This window comes from Macaca nemestrina, chromosome 18, assembly GCF_043159975.1.
Source record: "Macaca nemestrina isolate mMacNem1 chromosome 18, mMacNem.hap1, whole genome shotgun sequence".
Taxonomy (NCBI): Eukaryota; Metazoa; Chordata; class Mammalia; order Primates; family Cercopithecidae; genus Macaca; species Macaca nemestrina.
In genome coordinates this window covers 17,467,977-17,482,022 of record NC_092142.1, presented here as the reverse complement: position 1 = coordinate 17,482,022, position 14,046 = coordinate 17,467,977, and the positions used below count along the sequence as shown (strand labels likewise).

The 14,046-nt window shown below is 44.9% G+C and overlaps 1 protein-coding gene across 1 annotated transcript in view; it reads right to left on the bottom strand.

Moving 5' to 3' along the window:
- Window positions 1–14,046, bottom strand: part of LOC105464267 (xylosyltransferase 1) — a 368,404-nt gene that overhangs the window by 39,797 nt on the left and 314,561 nt on the right. The window contains exon 6 of the mRNA XM_011711985.3: window positions 11,867–11,947. Within this exon, the coding sequence (XP_011710287.2) occupies window positions 11,867–11,947 (81 nt within the window). The remainder of the gene's footprint in view (window positions 1–11,866; window positions 11,948–14,046) is intronic.

Here is a 14,046-nt window from a genome sequence, read left to right as displayed (position 1 = left end):
ACTTTGTTATACTCAGGAGAAGGGTGTGGGGCAAACAGTACATCTCATATGGATACATGGGAGCCTGGAGAAGACTGGCAACTTTTCTAAGGACACACAGAGGACTCAACATAAGGGCAGAACCAACCAAAATACCCAGGTGTCCAATGTCACGGGTCTTGCTCTTTCTCTAACATATCTTTCCACATGCAAAATCTCAGCTTATTAGCAAAGCCATGTTCTTGCTGGAGAGGAGTCCTCTCTGAGTCTCAGTTTCCCTCTTGGTAAATTACAAAGTTGGGCTACGTCTGGGTTGTAAAGTTAAATCCCTATAGGGGTCAGAAAGACAACGGAAGACAGATAATCCAAGCTCATTAGCAAAGTCATGTTCTTACTGGGGAGGAACTCAGCGAAGATTTTTCGTAATACTCACAGTATTAACCCACTGAAATGTAACCGAGCGCTCACTGGGCCATTAAAGGAAGTCCCTGAGTTTAGGAAAATAAAACCCTGCCTTGAACCTGGCTAGTGCTAATTATACAAAAATGTCCAGTCGGTGCACTTAACCATGCTTGAAACTTTCAATTTTAGATAATTTGTATTCAAACTTACATGGTTACCAGATTAACCGTGAGAGAGAGAAAGAGACAAGAAATACAGGTGAGAGGACTAGCAAAATTTTTCTTTCCATGCACCAGGTTTTTAATTTCATGTTCCATTATATGGGATAATAGCATCGTCTTGCAATTTTAATGTGATGTCCCAGACCATAATATTCAAATACAATATTTATGCAGTCATCTCCAAAATGAAATATTCATGGGATTGGGAGATGGGTTGCTGTATTTACTGCATTCAAAAACGGAAATGCTGCAAATGCATGCTTTGGTTAACTAAGAGTAAACGGAGACAGCTAATTCCCGAGGTCTCAGAAGAGTTTCTGGAGTCAGAGGGGTGAACGGGGACTTAGTCTTGGACTAGGAGATGGTGGCAGAGGCCCAGCAACTGGCTATCTACCAGGGGAGAGGCATCAGCTGTTTGGGCAGGGATTTGCATTTTTTCTTCCCTTTCTTTACCGTAACTTGAAAAGGTAAAATTGGAAGGCAAGGTAAGTCAGTGAACACCTGGGTGACTTTTTATAAAATATGGCTCACCGACAAGTGGCGCACGGCTCTCTCACCTGAGGCATGGAGTGCAGATATGTAACAATAAGCGCAATATACAACAGGTGCCCAGTGATGCGCTCTTCCTCTTCATTTCCCATTGAGTAGGTTACCTGGGGCAACTGGGGCAACAGGTGACACTACAGCAAACAGACACTGGGTGATCTAGGTACTAATCCTGCCTCTGCGTTCGCAGGCTATGAGGTGTGGGGCTGGCTTAACCTCTCTGAATGCCAGTTTCCTCACTGTAAGATGAGCCCCCTGACACCTGTCTTGACAGCCTCCTGAGTCAGCTGCAAAAGTGTGATGGATGATGCTTCTCAGAGGGCCTTGCAAAGTGTTTAGTAAGCGCTGTTCACCCAAGCAATGAACCGACTCAACCATCCCTCCCCCAAACCTGGCATCCTCCATCCTCCTCTCATGCTTTGTATTTCTCCACAGGACTTTTCACTTTCTAACACAATGTACAAGATATTTATTTAGTCTGTTGTCCATTTCCGCTCAATAGATGTAAGACGGCAGAAATTTTTGTCTATTTTTGTTCACTGCTGTATCCATACTGCTTAGATCGGTGCCTACCATACAACTGGTGCTTGATAAATATTTACTGAATAAGTGAACAAAGGGAAGGGTAACAGCCACACCTGTTGGGCAATCAGGAAGTCACAGACATTTGTTAACTAGGTATCAGATCCTTCTAACACACATGTAACAGAAAAGAAAATTGAAGCTCAGAAAAGTTACATAACTTTCCCAAGGTCACACAGCCAGAAGTCTTGAATTTAAATGCAGGTCTAGCTGGATCCATGGCAAGCTCTTAAACTCTGCCATCTTTGATGCCCTGATTCACCATAGTCCCACCAAAAAGAGAGAAACAACAGATCTGTGATTTCTAATGCTTGAAAGAGACAATGCCCAGAAATGAGAGAGAATCAAAAGAAAAGGGCTTATTGTTGGCTTTGGAAGAATCATTCTGCCAGACCGCTAGAAGACATCTGTCTTCTACCTGAGGTCAGATATGAAATCATTTACATTCAGCTTTACTTCCTAGGCTCTGAGGAAGGGGCAGTTCACCTTCCTGATATTTTTACCTATTAGCACACTATGGGAAAAAGTCACAGCTATATATCATCCTATTGGGACATCCCAGGGACCAAATCTACTCAGCTGACCATCACAGTTAACTAGACAGAGGGTGGGAAGGAGTCCTGATTCTCCCCCATGGGAGAAGTCAGTTTAAAAAAAAACCATCTATGGCTTTTGGAAATAATGTCAGAAAAGGTGGATGATAAAGAAGTTTCTCAATTCAGTTAATTCACTGGCTACAATCTTGGCATATTCATTGAGTGTGGAATTATTCCAAAATTAAGCTGTTCCACTTTAAGTTTTAGAAGGAATAGCTCTGCTCTTCCAGTTTACAGCATGTTTGAGCAAGAAGGAATCTTCGCAAGCAGCCAATACAGCTAATGCTACAAATTAAAAAAAAAAAAAAAAAGCCCGAGACCGAAAGTACAAATGATACATCCAAAGTCATACTGCCTAGAAAAAACAAAATCTTCCTTTTTCTGTTTTCCTGTCTGGTAATCTGTTATTGAATCTAGATTACTCTTTCAGCGTAAGTACAACGTCACGATTTTAGTTAAAAAATAAAGTCACGGAATAAATCATACCCACAACGCATGAAATCAGTCAGCTATGTGAACAGGCTCACACATCTCTTCCTAGGCTCTGAGGAATGGGCAGTTTACCTGCCTGAGATTTTTCTCTATTGGCACAAAGTCGCAGCTAATTATTATTCTATTGGGATGCAGGGGCAAGATTTTGAGACCTGGAGCCAGATTACTTGGCCCAAGTCTTGTGTATTCTACTAACCTTGGACAACTTTAATCATGTGGCACTTTGGTTTCTCACAGGGGAAACGGTGATCACAATACCTAATTCATAGAGCTGGTGTGATGATTCAAATGAGCTTGTATACAGGGAGGGCTTAGCACAGTGCTTAGCACATAGTAAGGGCTCCATGATGTTCATTGTGATGCTTTATGTTTTTTTCCTTTATCAAGGTGAATTTCTATCTGTCCTCTTCTCTCTTCTGGGATTTGGTAGACAGGTACATAGGACACCTCCATGGCTAAGAAGAAATCCTTTTGTCTGGCAGAGCAATGATATTTCAGCACCAAGGACAGAAGCCCTCATTTTTGTTGTGCCATAGCCATGGTTGTGGCATGAAGGTGACAAGTGTCTTGGCCATCCTTCTAACTCTGTCCAAGCTCTGGATGAGCTTGCGGGGATTGAGCTCACTGATTCTGAAGTTTGGCAGTTACACAGGGCCCCTGCTAGCCATCTCTCTCAGGCCCAGGGTAGGCTGTGCCGCTTCCTAGTCTGAACTGGAGTCAACTGTCATGCCTCTCTATCCTACAGTAGCTGGAAGAGCAAGAAGGCCTGGAGACTTCATTCTTTTAGCAGCACTAGAGAGCACCTTCGATATTCCAGGCCCTGCTCTATGCACTGAGAAAACGGTTCTAAATAAGATGGCCATCACCCCTGCCCTTCTCTCTCTTTTAGGTGAGACAAAAAGCCTAAATAATAACAGCTACCATTTATTGAGCATATACTACATTCTAGGCTCTGTTCTATGCCCTTAATATATATTCTTTTGTTTAGAATTCACTGCAGCCCCATGAGGGCTCATTTTACAAACGAAGGAACAGAGACACAGAAAGGTTAAGTAAATTTCCCAAGATCCACACAGCTGGTGAGTGGCAAGGAGGGGATTCAAGCCGTAGTAGTCAGGCTCTGCATTCCACACTCTAGCCACAAGGTTCTAATAAGTAAGTAGACATCGAGAAATATGAAACACAAATATACAATTATATGCTATATAGGAACAAATATGGGGGTCATGGTAGAAACTAAAGAGACAGGGACTTAATTAGTGGAGATCATTGAGGAAGGCTTCACTGAGGAGCAGGTGGCATGCGAGCTCAAAGAGAAGGCATCAGTCCTCTAAGGAGTTATGGGGAAGGCCTTTATGAGTGACAGAAAATTGAAAGTGCAAGGGCCCTGTGGCTGACAAAAGAAGCTACAGAGAAGTCCTCAGCTTCACAACCTCTCTTCACAGTGGCTGCCTTGATCTGATTGGTGGAAGGGACATACCACCCACAAGTCCACGTGGCTTGGATATGGAGGGAAACTCCAAAGTCAGCACCCTGAGGGAGTCAGTGCAACACGGTGGTTAAGCACCCTGACTTCAGGCTGGGCGTGGTGGCTAATGCCTGTAATCCCAGCACTTTGGGAGGTCCAGGCAGGCGGATCACTTGAGCTCAAGAGTTTGAGACCAGCCTGGACAATATGGTGAAACCCCACCTCTACTGAAACTACAAAAATTAGCGAGGCATGGTGGCATGTGCCTATAATCCCAGCTATTTGGGAGACTGAGGCAGGAGAATCGCTTGAACCTTGGAGGTGGAGGTTGGAGTGAGCTGAGATTGCACCCCAGCCTGGGTGACGGAGCAAGACTCTGTCTCAAAAAGAAAAATAAAAAGAATCCCGACTTTGGAGTCACTCTGCTTGGCTTCAAGTCTGTGTCGCCACCTATGAGCTGTGTGTTATTTAATCTTTCCAGCCTCAGTATTCCCTTCTGGAAAATGGGCATGAGAATGATCGCACTTATGTCATGGGGTTGTTGTAGAAAGAGTAAATATCTGTAAGGTGCTTACGACAATCAGTGGCACATGTACCAGTTATTATTGCTGCCCTATGTGGAGAAAGCTGACTTAGGTTTGACATTCAAGGAGGGAAGAAAAAGAAGCTCAAGTGGAAATGCCGAGTCAGTGGCCTGAATCCTGAGGCTGGAGTACCAGCGCTTGGTGGCTCACATTCTTCACAGGGCTCACGTCTCTGAATCAGCTTGCACCGCGAAACGTCTAAGTCTGTTGAGGGCTAATTGGTTTTCCGCATTTCATGTATTTTTAAAAACATTGTTTACTGCCTTTTTTTCTGATTATAAAAGGAAGGCAGAGCCTTCATAGATGGCTTGGAACATAAAAAAATGCAAAGAAGAAAATAAAAATCATACTCTACCTTTCAGAGATGACAGTGTGTGTGTACTTCCCGTCTAGCCTTTTGTCGAACTTCTTTGTGTATTGTTTGGAAGGAAGAAAAGTTCTAAAGATGACCTAAAAACACAGGCTGAGGCCCAGGGCGGTGTGCGTGTGCAGTTTTGTGTGGGTGCCTACATACTGCCAGACTTTATTTTGACGTGGCTGCTATAATTGGATTAAATAAAGTGAACATGCAAACAGTCATGAACGCATCGGCTGGGTTTAAGGAAAGCAAAAGAGAAATGCAATCTGCTTTCCCTATTGGAGATGAGATATTAATTATCTCCTCGCATCAATCATGGAGCTACAAGTTAGCCAGAAAGAGAGCTCCTCTCTCAATAAGCAAGCTGGCACCAAAGGGCCTCCCGAAAGTGGATTTGCCTGGAGGAGGTTCCTGGCCAGGCTCTCGACTGATTTGCCAACTTTTGGTTAAACATTTGCTTGTTTATACATCAAAGGAGGTTTGGGTCTGATGATTAGTTCAATGTCAGAAAAGGGGAGCTAGGGAGGCAGCTCAGATGCCACCCCAGCCTCCAACAGGAGAGTGCTGCCTCTGGCCGATGGGGTTCAGACCGGAGAAGAGAAACTTCTCTATACCACTTCTGACCTGGGGCTGGAATCTACCTGCCTGGCTTTCATATATTTGAAATGATAGCTGTTTCTCTTACTATGCTTCGCCTTATTTTAAGCGTGATATCCATAACTCGTGGGTTGGAGTGGCTAATTTTATAAACTGTCGATACACGTAAGGTCAATACCTAACTCTCATCACATGCCCACTTACAAAGGGCCCAAAAGAATTTCCCATGTCCCCCGTGGACATGAGAGTTGTTGAACATAAGAGTTATTGAGCATTTTTGTAACACCTTAATCATGTGTATATTATCATTAAGATTTTTCTCCTGTCAACAACACCGTCATTATCACCACTACCGCCACCACCATTATGATCATCATCCACTTAATAGGCACAACTAACTGTCCCCAAGGGCTTTTCCATATATTAATTCGTGCAACAACTCTATGGGATTGGTATGATTATCATCATTCCCATCTTCCAGATGAGAAAACTGATACACATGTAACTCATCTAACTTACCCACGGTCACACACTGTGAGTGGGCATTAGAGCTGGCCCGTGAAACTTCACAGTCTGGCTCCAGAGCCTGGATTCTTAACTGCTATGTTATGTGCTTTATGTAGCATCCTATACAAGAGGCCCCTGATATTCCGCTCTAAGCCAACTTTATTATTTTTAGAGACACGATCTCGCTTTGTCAGCCAGGCTGCAGTGCAGTGGTGCAAGCCTCAAACTCCTGGCCTTAAGCGATCCTCCTACATCAGCCTCCCAAGGTGTTGGGATTACAGGTGTGAGCCACTGCACCCGGCCTCTAAGCCAACTTTAAACAGCTTCAACTGTTTTCTTTCAATGTAGCCTTATTTGAAGCCTAATATCCATAAGTCACGGGTTGGAATGGCTAATTTTATAAATTTGTTGACACACATAAGATCAATACCTAACTTTCATAGCATACCCACTTACAAAGGACCCAAAAGAATCTCCCATGTCCCTGGTGGCACATGAACACACTTTGGAAAAGGCTGACCCTAGAAAGTAGGGGAAGGACCTGTCCCTACCCATGCAAAAAGATATTTCTATTTACATTCAGCAGGATTTTCTTTCATCTGCACACCTTAAGAGCATAAACCTGCAGGTCCTCTCAAATGCAGTCACTATGGAGTAATACAAGAACACAGGCCTTAAAGTCAGACGGAACGAGGTTCCATCTCAGCTCTGTCGTTCACTAGCTGTAGGGCCTTGAGTCAGGTAAAGCGACTCTCCAATCTCAGCTGTATTCATTTCTGAAATGGGGTAACACCTGCTAAATGAAGGTGAAATGAGAAAATGGACTGGAATGCGCCCAGCGCGGGGTCTTCCCGTGGTCAGTGAGGATGCTCCATCTCCCCATTCGCATTATCATTATTTGAATTTTATAAAGATGGAGAAATAGAGGCATGGCCAGTCAAAGCCATTTGCTGACATCCCATGGCGGTGGTCTAGAAGAGCTGGCATTTCGACCCGGGCGGCTGGATTCCAGCATCTACGCCCTTGCGCTTCACACACTGTGTCCCAGGGCTAACACGGGTGCCCTGGTGACCCTGGATGAAGTGGAGAAATTAGATCAACCAGGGAAGGAAAAGGCCCAGAGAAACTCCAATTTTCACTTTCCAGCTCCCTGGAAGGGTCCTGTCCTCACACGCTGAGACTTGAACAGGTTCCAGAGATTTGAAAACCTTCTCTGATGCTCCCTGAGCCAAGGCCAGAGACTTGTAGGGATGTTTCCAAAGACCTGATTATTCAGGCTGAGAGTAAATGTGCGGGCACCTGCTTCCGCAAGCCCTGCTGGGGCTGCCTGGGAAAATGACAGTTGTGCTACCTGTCTTGCAGTCTATCTAGAGACTTTACTTTTGGAGGAAAGCAAGGAGAAACAGTGAACACAACCCTCCCCTTCATTTAATAACAGAAACAATCAGGACCAATTTGGCAGCTATTAGAATACTAGTTTGCCTTTATGCCATCTCTTCACAGGGGGAGCCAGAAGTCCAAATTGGTTGCTCAAAGCTGGAGATGAAGAAAGAAGGTCAACACTGCTATTAGGAGCTACGTGGAATTAAAAACCGAGGCACCCTGTGGCCTATTCTGTATTTCACTGCTTGCCTTTGTTCCTCCCCATCTCTCTGTCTTTCAAGATCTCTGCCTCCGTCACTTCCTCTTTTACCAGGGCTGGTCCAGACACATGAAATATCAGAACGGGAAGGAAATTTGGAGACTTTCTCATTCAACCCCCTTGTTTTTCAAAGGGAGAAAATGAAGTCAAGAGAAGCAGAGTAGCTGCCTCAAAGTCACCAGTGCATTGGGAGAAAGCAGACCTAGAACACAGAGAGGCTTCATCACGCGAGAATTATGAGCTTGGACTCCCTGAACACTCACTTGGGCACGAGTGCTGTGAGTTTGACCAAGTAACTTCACCTTTTTGAGTCTCAGTTCCCTTATCCATAAAAGCAGGCTAATATATTGCCAATAATCCCCACTCAGTGCCAGAAAATTAAAAGAACACAGAAAAACAGAACTAATAGAGAGTCTGGGCTTGATGATATAATTTGCGCGGCTTGATTTAGCCATACCTGAAGTCAGCCCTAATGTTTTAGTTACCTGATCTGGTAATGTTCTTTACCCTTAAACTAGTTTGAGCTGGGTTTCTGTCATTTCCCACCAAAAGAGTACTCCCTAACATACCACCAGTGAAGGAATGTGAGCCGAGCCATGCCCACCTCTGGTCACTTGGGAGGGACCATGGATGATGGGCTACAGGTAGGTTTATTCACGCAGCAGGTGAGGCCACAGCTAACAAAGAGGAAAGTGGCAGTGAATGGGACGTTGGCTTGTTCTACTATTAAATGAATGCTAAACTACTGCCCTAACTTCCTGTAAATGAGAAAATCCCAGCTGGGAACTCATGCTCAAGAGTTGGAACTTGTGAGCTATTCTGTCAAGAGACCTTTGGGTTTAGGGTCTTGGAGGGAGGAGTAAGCAACATTTCCTTAGCCTGAGACTTCTTTATGCTGTCCTGCGACATGTGGGTACCACCTGTCAATTACGGATGCACATCAATTATACAAAATGTACTCAGGCACCTAGAGGCACAATTCAGGCCCATTCTCCATCTACTTCTTTCTCCTACCAGCAACAATTTAGTTCTATGTTCATCATAACAATGACATAATCATTGACATCACTATCATCATAGACATTTACTATGCCAAACGCTGCATATGCAGCATCTCATTTAATCCTCTCAATGACCAAATGAGTATAGGTCTAGTAATATTTTCATATAATATTATGAAACCAGCTCAGAGAGGTGAAGTCACTCATCCAATGCAACACAGTAGATCAGAATTCCAAACCAGAAGGTGAAACCTCGCAGTCCCTGCTTTTAACTTGCGCTATACTCAGCTCCTAGCACAGTGCCTGACAAATAGTGCACAGAGAATAAATCCTGACTAGGCTGAAACAAGTAATTCACAGACAAGTTAATTCATTTACAATGGGACCCCTTCTTGAGACACAACTTTGTTTGCACAAATCACCTATTAGCTGCTATCCAGAGAAGAAAAAGGGTTTTTCCTTCTCTACCTAAGGGTGGGGAACACCAATATCCGAGCCACTTCTGACAACTAACCACCTCCATGGAATCCTTGCACAGTCCTACCTTGCTCCTGTGGCTCTGGGGCCAGAAAACCGTGGGTTCAAATTCTAGCATTTAACCAGTGCGTGATCTTCAGAAAAATCAAGTAAACTCCAGAAGCTTGACAAATGGGGAGAATAATTCTTATAGCTGCATTGAGTGGCTGTGAAAATAAATTTGGATCCTATACAAAAAGGGCCCATTTAGTAGGAACACAATACAGAGTGGCTGTGATTCTTCTGACTCATCCAGACAGGCCTCTCTACTTAGTGGCCTGAATGTAGTAAACTAATCTGTGCTAATTTCCAGAGCACCTTCAACCACAGCATCTTCAACCAGAGCATCTTCGAGTTCAGGTGTTGCAGAAAGGGGCCTCCTTTTTAATGTAAAGAAGGTAGGCTGTGACTAGGACAGGAACAATCCATAAATAGCGGAATGAAATCAAAGTTTCAATCTAGAAAAATGATACAACACAAGGATTCTAGGGTTACTTTTTTTTTTTTTTTTTTTTTTTTTGAGACAGAGTCTTGCTCTGTTGCCCAGGCTGGAGTGCAATCTCCGCTCACTGCAACCTCCGACTCCCAGGTTCAAGCAATTCTTGTGCCTCAGCCTCCCAAGTAGCTGCGATTATAGGTGTGCACCACCACACCCGGCTAATTTTTGTATTTTTAGTAGAAATGGGGTTTCACCATGTCAGCCAAGCTGGTCTCGAACTCCAGACCTCAGGTGATCCGCCCGCCTCGGCCTCCCAAAGTGCTGGGATTACAGGCATGAGCCACCGCATGCAGCCGGATTACTTCTTAAAAGCTCAGGAGATGGAGCTACCTGCTTGCTTTTGTTCCTCCCCTGCTGTGGATAAGTGGGTAAACTGAGTCACACAGCCAGCCAAAACGACACTCCCACCAGCAATGGCAGAGATTTAAAGCAGAGATTACAAACAGAGATGTGGTCGGGGGCTGGGTTGGGGAACGGGGACAGGCGAGGACTGAGCGACCTAAGATCCAGGAAATAACTGCCATGAGAAAATTCAGGCACAGACTTGAATCGACCTTCAGATTTTTTAAGACTGGTTAGAAATCTGGATTTTCATAGGAAATACTGCTGTTTTTAAATAGGGCTATTAATTTTCAAACAAAGCACCTGAATGAAAACAAGGTGAAACAAAATACTCTGAGAGCTAAACCATGCATGTTAACAAGCTGAAATTATCCCAAGCACTGCCAAGTGCAATACTAGACCAAGACCCCTGGATGTCAGAGTCACCCTGGACTGGTTTTCAATGTTTCGTTTTTTTTTTTTTTTTTTTCTGAGACGGAGTCTCGCTCTGTCGCCCAAGGTGGAGTACAATGGTGTGATCTTGGTTCATCCCAACCTCCGCCTCCCAGGTTCAAGAGATTCTCCTGTCTCAGCCTCCTGAGTAGCTGGGATTACAGGCGCCTGCAACCACACCCAGCTAATTTTTGTATTTTTAAGAGAGACAGGGTTTCACCATGTTGGTCAGGCTGGTCTCGAACTTCTGACCTCGTGATCTGCCCGCCTTGGCCTCCCACAGTGCTGGGATTACAGGCATAAGCCACTGTGCCCGGTCTTTAACGGTATTTTCTATTGAAATAGGGAATCCCATCATGTGATGTCACCTACAGGGGGCACTCAAGGCCCTATCCCTTCCAGCTGATGGATGGTCATGGAGACTTGGGCTCAGCTCAATGCTGAACTGTAGAGATGCTGTTTTTTTGACATTGTTCATTTTAAGCGAGAGAGGTGTGAGGGATCTGGGTTGGGGTTCTGGGTGCCTCCAACCCCTGCTGATGTGTTGGGCACCAGTGAGGGAGTGAGGAGGAAATGGGGCTGGGATTAGGACCCCTGGGTTCAAGTCCATGCTGCTATGACACTCTTTTCCACTGCAAGGTCAATTCCCTGAGAGGAAGGGCTTGGTCTTGTTTGCGGCTAGAACAGCGATTGGCACATGCCCATGCTTGGTAAGTATGTGAATGACTCGCTGAATGAACAATCTGGGGACACTGCTTATATTATGGGCCTCAGTCTTCCCATCAATAAAATGGGAATTAACCGTGGATGCCCTACTGAAAGGGTTATTGCAATGAGACATTGGACTCGTGGAAGTCCTTGAGAGCAAATGACCAAAAGGGCTGTGACACCATGAGAAACATCTATGGTTATCTTTGTCCTTGGCTGACAAGAGGGACTACTTCAGATCCCACGCAGACACGGCAAAGGACAGCTGGTGCCAAGCCTTTCTCCCACCCTCAACTTTTCTGTGGTTGCATGAAACCAGCCTAGAAAATTCCCCAAATGATCGCTCAGGTTTTTGCTTCCATTTGGCACAAGGGGTAGGGGGTTGAGGTGTTACCTTGCATTGTCCCGGCCGTGTGACTTCAAGAAATTCATATCTCGGTATCGGGAGAGAAACGCCACCAACTGGTCATTTGTCCTGTGGAAACAAACCAAGGGGAGAGTCAGGCCAGAGACCGTGGGTACTATCTTCGTCAAAGAAACCCAGTTTCACCGATTATGTCAGTCTGCTCGAAGCACCTTCTCTGATCACTTGCACACGGGTTGATAAGGCATCCTCTTTAAATTGCCGTTTTTATGTCACAGTCACTGACTCTTATCACACTATGTTAAAAGGGGCTGTTTGTGCATTTCTCTCCTCTATACTCCAATACACTGGAGACTCTTTGAGGGCAAGTGGAGTGCTCTACATGTTTGGGAATCTCCAGTGCACGGCACTGGGCTTGGCAACAGCAAGTCATCAGTGTGCGGCCCAAAGCTAAATATACAGCAACCTCAGGACCTTTGCATCTGCGTGCCTGGGAAATTTCTCCCAGTATTGCTGGGTTGGTCTTGTCGTCAGGTCTCCTTTCAAATACCACCTCTTCAGAAAGACCTTTTCCGACTACTTAACCTAAAGTAGTACCTGCCTCCCCTTCTCTCCCCACCTTTATTACATCACTCTGTTTATAATAATTCACTATTGTATAACCACTTGAAAGCATTGACCTTGTTTTCATTAGAATGTAAGCTCCATGAGGACAGAGCCCAGCTGGATTTGTTCAACACTGGCATACAGTAGGAGCTATAGTAATGTTTGTTGAATAAATAAATGAATCAAAGTGATGTGTGTTCAAACTGACTCCTTCAAATGCACTTTGAGCAATGAGTGCATCAATGAATGGATGGATACCAAGTCCTCGATAACCATGGGCTACTGAATGAGAGAGCTTTAAAAAATATGAAGTGCAATACAAATGAGACACCGTTCCCAGCATTGTTATCCCAAATTTATCGCCATCAATCTCGGCACTAGCAGTGTAGTCACAGCTAATCAGCCTGCGCATACAGCTGTGACAGTGTTTTAAAAGGCAGTCACACGGGTCTCCATCTGCCAGAAACGCAGTCGCCTCTTCTGCTGAATAAACCCAAACAGGTAAATGGTGCTGATGTGACAGCTCCTTTATCACCAGCTTTCTCTGCTTCGGAATTTTTACTTCGAAAGAAAGCGTTAACTATTGTTTCAAATGGGAGGAACAGAGAAGAGGGCAGAAAGATTAAAAAGAAAAAAAACATCTCTGGGGTTATAATAGAAGCTAGACCTTTGAGAAGCAGGACAGTGCCTTAGAAAGCAATGCTTGGGCAGAAAGAGGAAGATCTGGGGACAGATCCCAGCTCCATGACTGAGTCAGCAGCTGTGTGTCCAAGGATGTCATTTAACCTCACTGAATGGTAGCTTGCTCTGAAGACACCTAGGTTGAGAATTAAACATGCCCAGCACCTAGTAGGTCCATCATGCATATATACTGAATGGACAACTGGGTGGATTTTAAGGGCACACAGTAGGTGTACAATCAATGCACGTACCTGCTCTATCTGCCTCCCAACTGTTTGGTCTGAGCTGCCCCTACTGCTCACCCTCCTCCTTCATTTCCCTGCACCTCCGCAGTCTCGCCACTCCAAGCCCCTGTTCTCTCATTGGATGACTCATGTTGACCAACTCATAATTCCAGCGGAGGGGGCACAAAGCAGTTAAGAGATGCTGCAGTGAAAATGAGCGCTGCTCATGTCCCATCCTATCACTGAAATAAACACCAATTCAAAACCAGCCATTCTAGCAGCGGCAAGCGCCGTGTGTCTGCAGGGAGTTGAATACAGCGCACACACGGAAAGCTAAACCTTGCTGATGGGCACAGAGGTGAACCCAGGGATGTTCGCAAAGGGCTAACCCCACGTGGCCGTACAATGGTGCATCTCCCGCGTGGTTAAACCCCATTGTGCATGCCAAGGTAAAGTCCACTGGTGCCTCCGACTCTGTTACCTGTAGCTCGTGGGGACAGGGCCTCTTTAATAAGTCGCTGGCAGAGGTGGAAACTAAATCAGCCTATAAAAAAAATTTAAGCAATGTTTCTCTCCAAACCATAAAGAGGCCCCATTCTAACTCTGCGTTTTAACAGCTCTTATTTACCAACCCCCTCACCACTCTCTGCGACGGTTCATTATTGTTGTCCTGATGAATACGGGACAAGTTAACCTCTG